The following is an 11,760-nucleotide window of genomic DNA, read 5'->3' as shown; positions in this document are numbered from 1 at the left end:
TTTTGATCCATGAACATCAGGGTACTTTTTCATTTGTTTGTGTCTTCAATTTTTTTCATCAATGCCTTGTAATTTTTAATGTAACCACAGATCTTTCAAATCTGTGGTTAAATTTGTTTCTAAGTGGTTTATATTTTTGATGCTCATATACATTGCATTGTTTTTTTTTTTCAGATAGTTTGTTGTTAGCATATAGAAATGCAACTGATTTTTATAATTTGGGTTTGTATCCTGCAACTTTATTGAATTTGTTTATTAGTTCTAATAGGTTTTTGGTTGAGTCTTTGAGTTTTCTATGCATAATATTATATAATCTGCAAACAGAGAAAATTTTACTTCTTTTTTCCCCTAATTTGTATGCCTTTTATTTCTTTCTCTTGCTTAATTGCTCTGGCTAGGACTTCCAGGAATATATTAAGTAGAAATGGTGAGAGTGGGAGAATATGTCTGATTTTGTAAGAAACTGCCAAAATGTCTTTCAAAGTGGCTTTATCACTTTGCATTCCCCTCAGCAATGAATGAGAGTTTGTATTACTGCACATTCTTGCCAGCATTTGGTGTAGTCAGTGTTCTGGAATTTGGCTATTCTAATAGATGTGTAGTGGTATATCATGACTGTTTTACTTTGCATCTCCCTTATGATTTATGCTTATTTTCTATCTGTATATATTTTTAAGTGAATTATCTGTTCAGGTCATTGGCCTATTTTTAAAAATCAGGCTATTTATTTATAGTTGAGTTTTAAGAATCTTTCATATGTTTTGGATAATATCCTTTATCAGATATACCTTTTACAGATATTTTCTCCCAGTCTGTGTCTTGCTTTTTCACTCTCTTGATGTCTTTATTTTTTAACAGACATATATTAGCCAAACATATTTGTAATAGTTTAAACAGTGTAAACCCAACATAACAAAATTGAAATTCTTGCAACTGATTAATTTATAAAACAATATTATATTCATTCTGGTAAACAAAGAAAGCATTTTGTCTATTTGATTCCAGAAAAATTAGTTGATTAATACTTGAATGTAAAAGAATAATAAGTGTTTGATCCATAATTATCTTTTTTAAAATTTAAGAATTTGAATTTTTAATTACTTTGTATTTTTATAAGTAATATGTAATGAAGCCTAGTTATTAAAAATTAAAACCTTACTACCCCAGTTTGGGTTCTTGTCTCATCCTCCTCCCAAAATAATAATTGCTATGGTATTGGTATGTTTCCTTTAGTCCATTTCCTAGGCTCTCATGTACATATATGCACTCAGAGAAAATACAAAGTGTTGTGTGCTCATTTTAAAAATATGTATGATATCATTATATATATCATCCTGCGACTGTTGTTTTTTGTTTTATCATATATTCTGGTAATTTTTCAAGCTATTATATATAGATTGATCCCACATTGTTCACTCAAATACATATAGAGCTATGATCTCAGTCTTCTGGAAATGTAGCAATTGTTTCTGTTTCTAGAGGCCGTAGAGTTTTCTTTCACTATAAGTCATATTGATTGAACTAATCCTTATAAGTTCTTTTCTGAAAGATAGTCTTTAGGCTACAACCAAAACCAAAAATGATAAGCAATGCTTATTTAAACTACATCTTCTCCATTAAATGATTTAATATAAGACATTCCCCACATCACTATTTGAATTGGTTCTCATACTTCCATTCTGTGGGTAGTATATATCTTTTGTATTTTAAAATATTGATGTGTGCCAATTTAATTTAATTTTAATCATTCTTTCATAGTGTCAGATTTTTCAAAACTCCTACAGATGGATGAAATATATATTCTCCTGGTTTCACAGATCCCTTCCCTACCTTTGACGCAGTTTTTTTGTCTACTCAGATGTAAAGTACCTGTCTTCAATTTGGCTTGTTTTCAAGTTTCAGTCTTTCTGCTTCTAGTTCTATAATTATAATGCTGATGCCTGTTCAGGTAGACTTGATAACATAAAATCTGGATAAGATCACATCCAGACTGTTTTTTAGCAGTTCATTTAAAAATTTTTAAATTAGTGAATAAAAATTATATATATTTGTGGTATATAACATGATGTTTTGAAATACATATACATTATTCAGTGGCTAAATCAAACTAATTAACATATGCACTACCTCACGTACTAGTTTTTTGTGGTGAGAACACTTAATATCTACTCTCAGCAATTTTCAAGTATATAGTCCATTATTATTAACTATAGTTACCAAGTTATACAATAGATTTCTTGAATTTATTCCTCCTGTCAAACTAAAATTTTGAATCTTTTGACCAGCATCTCCTGAGTCCTGTCCCTGCCCCCAACCCCTGGTAACCACCACTCCACTCTGTGTCTGAGTTAGATTCTTTTAGATTTTTACATATAAGTGAGATTATGTGGTATTTGTATTTCTGTGCATGGCTTATTTCATGTAACATAATGTCTTCTAGGCTTATCCATGTTGCTGCAAATGACAGAATTTTCTGTTTTTTTTTGTTTTTTTGTTTTTGACAGGGTCTCACTCTGTCACGCAGGCTAGCATGTAGTGGCATGCTCACAGCTCACTGCAACCTCGACTTCTTGGGCTCAAACAATTATCCCACCTCAGCCTCCCTAGTAGCTGGAACTACAGGCATACACCACCACGCCTGGCTAATTTTTGTATATTTTGTAGAGATGAGGTTTTGCCATGTTGCCCAGGCTGGTCTAGAACTCCTGGACTCAAACCAGCCACCCACCTCAGCCTCCCAAAGTGCTGCAATTATAGGCATGACTTATGGCACCCTGTAGATTTTTTTCTTTGTAAAGTTTGAATAGTATTCCATTGCATGTATACTACATTTTCTTTATCCATTCGGCCATTGGTAGACACTTAGGGTGATTCCATGTGTTGGCTATTGTGAATAATGCTGCAGTGAACATGAGAGTACAGATATCTCTTTGACATACTGATTTCATTTCCTTTGGATATATACACAGTAGTGGGATTGCTGATTAGTTCTATTTTCAATTTTTAAAGGAACCTCCAGCTGTTTTTCATGATAGCTGTATCAGTTTATATTTCTACCAGCAGTATATAAGGATTCCCCTTTTCTCTACATCTTTGCCAACAAGATTACCTATAACTTTCCATTCCAAGTTCTGTGGATCTAAATCCCTCCCTGAGAATTCTATGAATGACTGGTATGCCAGGCTCAAATGATCCTCCCACCTCAGCCTCCTGAGTAGCTGGGAATACAGGGATGTGCCACCTTGCCCAGCTAATTTTTATATTTTTTGTAGAGACAGGTTTCACTGTGTTGCCCAGGCTGATGTTGAACTCTTGGGCTCGAGCAATTGGCCCACCTCTGCCCCCAAAGTGCTGGGATTACAGGCGTGAGTCACTGTGCCTAGCCCTGCTTTGCCTTTAACCATTTTGATTCTGCATTTAATTGTCCAGACTTACGCCTGGTCAATCTGTACTTAACTAACTACTCTTTTTATTTATACAACACATCCACATTGTGGTTATGTATTTTTGTGATTTTTTTTTGGTTAATAGTTGTCAGTTCTGAGATGTGAGCCCTGTGAGGAGGGCAGGGATCCTCACCATTCTATTACCAATTCCTAGCACAGTACCTGGCACATAGTAGGCTCTTTAAGAGACTCAAAATGTAAGGAAGGAATAATTGAAGAGTACTTGGGATTTGTGATGAGGAGAAGATAGCCTTGAAAATAAAGGGGAAGGCTGGGCACAGTGGCTCACACCTGTAATCCCAGCACCTTGGGAGGTCAAGGCAGGTGCATTGCCTGAACTCAGGAGTTTGAGACCAGACTGAGCAACGTGGTGAAACCCCATCTTTACAAAAAGTACAAAAAACTAGCTGAATGGGGTGGCACACACCTGTGATTCCAATTACTCTGGAGGCTGAGTTGGGAAGATCACCTTAGCTAGGGAGGTCAAGGCTGCAGTGAGCCATGATTGCACAACTGCACTCCAGCCTGGATGACAGAGTGAGACATTCCTCAAATTTTTTTTCAAAAAAGAAAGAAACAAAGGGGAGATAAGAGAGAGAGAAAGAGAGAGAGAGAGAGAGAAAGAGAGAGAAAGGAAGTGAATGAGAGAGAAAGACTATGTCTTCCTTGAAGACAAGGAGGAGAAGAAATGAGTGGAAAAACATGATGAGATTCAGGTGAATGAAGAAGTTTGCCAGGTGGTCTCATCTCAGTTTCCCCAGAGTAGTAGAAAGTGTATGGATTTGGTAGTTATATAAAATTGGATTTGAATCCTACATCTTCTCTTTTAAGGGGTAATTTAGACAACTTACTTAATTGTGCTTACTCTCGGTTTTCACACGTATAAATTAATGATGATAATATGCCACAAAATGGTTGGTAATGATTAAATAAGACAACAAAAGCAGCATTGCATGGTAGTTATAGCATGGAACTGGAAGTTGACAGATTTGTACAGACTCTTCCCTCTGCTACTTATTAGCTGAGTGATCCTGGGCAAGCTACTTAAAGTCTTTAATTTTGAAAAGAAGTGGTAGGAAGAAAAATAAGGAATGAAATTTATTAATCAAATAAATTATAAGATATCCAGAAAGACATAAAAATATAGAGGGTGATATTAGTACAGATATATTTGTTTATAGCTATGGGCGAGGATTCAAACACAGGCTATCTGCTTCTAAGACCTGGGTTCTAAATTTCTAGCTATACTTACTCTTTTAAACAAAATAATCTAACAGAAGAATATGGAGTTGGGACTCTTAATTACATTAAAATAATGTTCTGTCAGCAATCAAAGTATTAAGGAGGTAAGTATACATTGAGTGGAACTTTAAAAAAGGAAAAATATTTTCTATTTCAATGGAGTGGCATCCTGAAAAAAACAACATCCTATTGATTGTCTTTCATGGGATGAATGCCATGAAACACACTGAAATACTGTTTTAACATAGCTATGGTGCATCAGAAGAGGTAAAAATTTGTTTCAGTTGGTCTTAAGCAAATCCAGTGCCATTTCACAGGACATTTGATTTACTTTAAAAAATTCTTGGCTTTTTATTGATTCGGTGACAAAGTCAGTGAAACCTTAATAAGATGGAATAGTAGGGCAATTGTTTTAGGCAAAATCAAGAGCCCTGCCTATAGGTATCAGATGTCAGAACAGACAATGATTTGAATTCAGATGAGCTTGAAGAATCAGAAATCTTAAAGGTCAAGCATGTAAAATTCCAAATGCTGAGATAGTTTGAGGAATGACCCTGTAGAGCAGAAACTAAAGTGAACTTAATTCTACAACACAGGCCATTTGCTAACATGAAATCATAGCCAGAACACGTAAAATCACAGCACTTTTTTCTTCCAGTACTTACAACAAACAGATTTGAAATGTAATCAGCTTTTCCTATTGTCACAATGCTGGAGACACATTGACTGCTTCTATCACATCTTCTAATTGCATTAGAGCAATTAAAGAGTAATTATATTGCTTGCATAGTCTTTTCTTAATGATGCCACACTGGAGGTACATTTCCAAAAAGGTTTTAAATGGTTTAATTTTTTTTTTTTGAGATGGTGTCTTGCTTGCTCTGTAGCCTAGGCTGGAGTGCACTGGCGTGATCTCAGCTTACTGCAACTTCTGCCTCCTGGGTCCTGGTTCAAGCAATTCTCCTGCCTCAGCCTCCCGAGTAGCTGGGATTACAGAAACGCGCTACCATGCCCAGCTAATTTTTGTATTTTTACTAGAGACGGGATTTCACCATGTTGGCCAAGCTGGTCTTGCACTCCTGACCTCGTGATCTGCCCGCCTCGACCTCCCAAAATGCTGGGATTACAGGCGTGAGCCGCCACGCCCGGCCTAAATGGTTTAATTTTTGTTATGAAACATTGGAGTGGAAAGTCTATACTAAATGAGCGAGCCAAAGAAAGATGTGGTAAAAGTGGCAAATGAAATAAAGGGGAAGACTTAGATGAATGAAGCCTTAACTGATGGCCAAGCCCATGGTAGGGATTATGGTTTCATCAAAAATAATGTCTACTTGGTAAAGAAAATGTTAAATTTGCTTTTTATACAGTTAATTTCCTTTCATGTTGTTTTTTTAATTTTTTTTCCATGTAAGATGGAAAAATGGAGAGACTCAATAGAGGAATTGAAAAACAGGAAGAAAAGGCCAGGTGTGGTGGCTCATGCCTGTAATCCCAGCGCTTTGGGAGGCCGAGGCAGGTGGATCACATGGTCAAGAGATTGAGACCATCCTGGCAAACATGGTGAAACCCTGTCTCTACTAAAAATACAAAAATTAGCTAGACGTGGTGACGCTTGCCTGTTGTCCCAGCTACTTGGGAGGCTGAGGCAGGGAGAATCGCTTGAACTTGGGAGGCAGAGGTTGCAATGAGCTGAGATCGCGCCACTGCACTCAAGCCTGGTGACAGAGCGAGCCTTTGTCTAAAAAAAAAAAGATAGAAAGAAAGAATAGGAAGAAAAGAGTCAGGAAAGTAAGAATTCTCCTGCATGCTTTTAAGATATTTAACCAATTTTATATCAGATCTATATTCTAGTTTACATTTTACATTTTATAAGGGGCCTTCAAAAAGTTCATGAAGAATGTGTATTAAAAAAAAAACTATGCATGAATTTCAACATTTTTTTCCACCCAAATAAATTCATACGAACTTGTTTTAACATGTCTGAATGGGATTTAGTTTGAGGCACTAAGAAAGATAAAACATCAGTTTGAAGGACCTCTATCAGCAATGTGAATTCTGATAAAAATGAAGCAAGAACAAATATTAAATACGTGGTGAAGATGGGGCAAAAGAATGGTGAAATCATTGATGCTTTATAAAAGGTTTATAGGGACAATGCCTCAAAGAAATCAGCAGTTTACAAGTGGATAACTCATTTTAGTAAGGGATGAGATGATGTCAAAGGTGAAGCTCAAGGTGGCAGACCATCCACATCAATTTGTGAGGAAAAAATTAATCTTGTTCATGTCTTAATTGAAAAGGACTGTTAACAGCACAAACAATAGCCAACAACATAGACATCTCAATCGCTTCAGCTTATGCAGTTATGACTAAAATATTAAAGTTGAGCCAACTTTCTACTTGATGAGTGTCAAAAATGTTGCTCCCAGAGAAGCTGCAGATAAGAGCAGAGCTTTCAGCAGAAATTTTTTAAGCAATTGATATCAAGATCCTGAAGCATTTCTCCAAAGAAATGTAAAAGGAGGTAGAACATGGCTTTACCAGTACGATCCCTAAGGCACAGCACAGTCAAACAATAGCTACCAAGAGGTGGAAGTAATCCAGTCAAAGCAAAATTGGACCAGTCAAGAGCAAAGGTCATGGCAATAGTGTTTGGGATTCTCAAGACATTTTGTCTGTTAATTTGCTGGGAGGCCAAAGAATGATAACTACTTATTATAAGAGTGTTTTAGGAGAGTTGGCCAAAGCGTTAGCAGAAAAATGCCCATGAAAGCTTCACCAGAGAGTCCTTCTCCACCACAATAATACTCGTGCTTATTCCTCTTGTTAAACAAGAGCAATTTTCAAGAGTTTGCATGGGAAATTATTAGGCATCCATGTTACAGTCCCGATTTGGCTCCTTCTGACTCCTTTTTGTTTCCTAATCTTAAAAAAATTGTAAAGAGCATCTATTTTTCTTCAGTTAATAATGTAAAAAAGACTGCATTGACATAGATAAATTCCCAGAAGCTTCAGTTCTTTAGAGGTGGACTAAATAGCTGGTATCATCACTTGCATAAATTTCTTGAACTTGATGGAGCTTATGTTGAGAAATTAAGTTTATAGTTTTTATTTTTATATTTTAACTCCAGTTTTTACGTGAACTTTTTGGAGTCCCCTCACATTTTATAGTAAGAGAACATTACATAGTACCATTTTTTAAAAAAATTGTTTTAAAATTATTTCTTTTTCTATAATAATTTTCTCTTCCTAGCTTGACTCTACTTACAGTTGTGACTTTTTTGGTTTTTTTTTTTTTTGAGATGGAGTCTCACTCTGTTGCCCAGGCTGGAGTGCAGTGGCCGGATCTCAGCTCCTGCCTCAGCCTCCTGAGTAGCTGGGACTACAGGCGCCCACCACCTCGCTCGGCTAGTTTTTTTTGGTATATTTTTAGTAGAGACGGGGTTTCACTGTGTTAGCCAGGATGGTCTCAATCTCCTGACCTCGTGATCCACCCGTCTCGGCCTCCCAAAGTGCTGGGATTACAGGCATGAGCCACCGCGCCCGGCCCAGTTGTGACTTTTAAAATTGTATCCTGGCTACTTTCAATCCCCAAATATTTATCAGAATGTAATGTAACACAATGATCAGTATAAGATTTTATATATAAACACACACATATACTTACTTATTTATTTACATACATACACACCTCTATCTATATAAAATACATATACACATCTATAATCTTATACATAAGATTATACACTAGGAAGATCTTATATCTTCACACAGTGTGTTTGTGTGTAGATTCACACTCAGACTTTCACACTCTGAAGATCATTATGTGATTGCATTTCATGTTAAGGGTTCTTCTGAGAGCTTTTATTCTACACTATCTCTTTCTTCTATTCTCACATTATACCTAATCTTGGAAAGACTTCCTCTCTTGGAGTATTTTAATAAAAGACCCTTAGAGCAGCATATACCCTCCATCTTTTCTTACAAGGCTTTAGATTATCTTGACTCCTATTACCTAAAGATACGTCTAATGGAAACCTTAAAAGTACCATGTCAAGTTCTAATAGCTGGAAATAGCTGGAAGTTATAATAGATCAACAGGAAGAAGCAGTTTTATGTTTTAAATTAAATAATTAAAAATCAGAATTTACTTTGATATGTTAGTGTTAAAGTTAACTAAAGTTTATGATTTAAAGTGAGACATAATGAAAATAGTATTAAATCTGGTATTGAAAGACCTGGATACTTATCTGAACGTCATTATTTATTTGCTCTATGACCTTGGGTAAGACAGCCTTCCAGCCTTACTCATCATCAGCTGAAATGTGTGGTTATTAATACCTTGCTGCCTACTTCCTCATGGTGCTATCAGGATGAGATACATGAAAATATTGTGTAAACAGTGCAGTCTGTAAAAGTTACTATTGTAAATAACAGTTAATATGCTCCAGTCAGTGTATTAAGCATTTATATCATTCTTTCAACAGTTTTACAACACAGGCAATATTAATATTCTGCTTATAGGTCAAGAGGTTGAGGCTCAGCAAGTGTAAGATATCTGCATGAGGGGAAAAGGTAAGATCTGAATCCAGGTCTGTCTGAGGCTAGAACAAATGCTCACAATTGCATCACTTTCATTAGTTATCAGAATAATAATCACTACATAGCATTATGTGTGAACCAGTCGAGGCAGTAAAAACACAGTTCTCTTCATTATCACATCTGAATTTTAAATGCAAAAGCAAAATAACATCTGTTTTTCATAAAAGTGAAATGCCATGGAGTGCTAACCATACAAATGTTTTCTTCTCTTAGAATTTAATTGTCCTGAATCCACTCACAGTGACTGAGGAGGAAATAAGACCATCACTAGAGAAACGACTCGAAGCCATTATCAGTGGGGCTGCTCTGCTGGCAGATTCTTCATGCACGAGGGACTTCCACCGGGAGCGGATTATTGCAGAATGCAACGCCATTCGCCAGGCTCTTCAGGATCTGCTTTCAGAGTACATGAACAATGTAGGTGACTTGTTTGCCCTCCCATCCCTAGCCCTAGCCCCTCTTCCCTTGTACTTTGAATATATGCTGAGATACTTTCCATGTACAAAACAGGATAAATTACAAATGAGTATGTGATTTTACATGGGTTGGTTTTCTAAGTGAGTTCTGCTTGGTTATTTTTGGGGAACAACAACCCTGGGAATTTCTAGGGATGAAGTCAGAACCAGAGGGGTATTTACAGGTGACTGTTTTATTTGTGGAAGTATCTCAGTATTAGTTGAAGAAGTAAATCAGGATTGGAGAAAGGAAACTAGAGTTGCACATAAATTTAAGAGATATAAAGAAGATAGAGGGGCAGATTGCTCAGGATTAAGTTGATGAATAATGAAAGGCCATTAGAAGTTAGTATTCAATAAAAGTGATATTACAGGGCTCATGAGCTATGTTTGAAGGTGTGTAAAGAGCCCATGCTGGTTGTTATTTTTGTTGTTGTTGTTGTTTTATGGAGATAGACTGTGTCTTGCTCTGTTGCCCAGGCTCAAGTGCAGTTGGGCGATCACAGCTAATGGCAACATCGAACTCCTGGGCTCACAGGGTCCTTCTACTTCAGCCTCCCAAGTAGCTGGGACTACAGGTGTGTTACCAAGCTCAGCTAATTTTTGTAGTTTTTGTAGAGATGGGGTTTTGCCATAATGCCCAGACTGATCTCGAACTCCTGGGCTCAAGTGACCCTCCCACCTTGGCGTCCCAAAGTGCTGGGATTACAGGTACCCACACAGTTTTGGCAGCTGCTAATCTTTTTCAGATGTGACAGTGTCTAGTTTTTGTTTTTTTTTAGCTATCACTCAGAAATATTGGAAATGTCTAAATTTAGGGCAAAAATATTTGTTTCAAAATCCATTTTGTTTCATTGTATACATACATATATATATATGTGAAATATATATCTCTTCTCTATGGAATGTCTATAACTATTGTTGCCCTCAAATCTTGGTAACATTTATAAAGTGAAGAGAAAAATCTTGAATATATTGTCAATTATATGTTGATTATGAAGATTCCTTAAATAATAGAGCTAAACAAAATGAAAGTTATAATAGGAATATTTTGTTCATCTGCATTATTATAAATGGAAGAATTCAAGACTCACGTAGGTATGTTTTCAGAATGATTAGTTACAAAGCGTATGACTTTTTGGATATGAATTTAAGATATTTGAGATTGTTCAATGTAAGTACTTTGTGTGAATAACTGAAATGCACTAAAATTATTTGGTGCATTTTGAGGACCCTTCAACTCTTCATCAAGAGATGAAGATGAAGAATATCAAGAGATGAAGAATATCTTCATACTCTTAATATTTGATGACTTTGGTTCCTGACCAGAAATCTCTCACCTGTCAATAAATCAAAGTTGTAAGGTAGATTTCTTTAATAAGAAAATTTTAGTAATGTCATGTCCTGCCAGAATGCCTGAAGCTAGAATATCCCCAATTTTAGCATATAATATATTCTTAAAGATTTTTCAAGGTAATTCATCAGTCATAAAAAACTCAGAAGATAATATTGTATTGGAATGCCTTCTCCCATGATCTGTAAACTATTACAATTATTATTCTCATCTTCACAGATAAAATACTGTAAAGTTATAGATACATTTATTTTCTCTAGAAATTATAAAGTTATAAGTTCAATTTATCTAAAATGGATAAATAGAAAGTTATTTTATTCTTTATAGATACAAATTCAGATATACACACATGTGCACACTTACCCACATACATAAGTAAGGTTGGCCACGTAATTTGTGGGGCCTAGTGCAAAATGAAAATGTCAGGCTTCTTGTTCAAAAAGCAGGGGAATGGAACTGTAGCTGGAACCAGCCTGGGTGACAGATCCAGACCCCATCTCCAAAAAAAAAAAAAAAAGTATCCTGGTTTGGATAACAAATTACATGTTTCTGATAATAATTTTCTAAACATTATCAATAGTAAATTAAATTCTCTGTGAAGCCAAATATGCTGACTACAGTTGCTAACACAGGATAATATTTCATTGTTCAATGGCTATAA

General features: G+C 35.8%; 1 protein-coding gene across 1 annotated transcript in view; it reads left to right on the top strand.

The window, feature by feature from the left end:
- The window catches only part of CTNNA3 (catenin (cadherin-associated protein), alpha 3), a 518,663-nt gene extending 508,839 nt beyond the window's left edge, over positions 1-9,824 (top strand). Inside the window, exon 7 of the mRNA XM_011929384.1 lies at positions 9,504-9,824. Coding sequence (XP_011784774.1) covers positions 9,504-9,824 — 321 coding nt within the window. The remainder of the gene's footprint in view (positions 1-9,503) is intronic.
- The last annotated feature ends 1,936 nt before the right edge of the window (positions 9,825-11,760 follow it).

Source organism: Colobus angolensis, unplaced genomic scaffold, assembly GCF_000951035.1.
Source record: "Colobus angolensis palliatus isolate OR3802 unplaced genomic scaffold, Cang.pa_1.0 Scaffold12, whole genome shotgun sequence".
Taxonomy (NCBI): domain Eukaryota; kingdom Metazoa; phylum Chordata; class Mammalia; order Primates; family Cercopithecidae; genus Colobus; species Colobus angolensis.
This window is presented reverse-complemented; position numbering and strand designations above follow the sequence as displayed.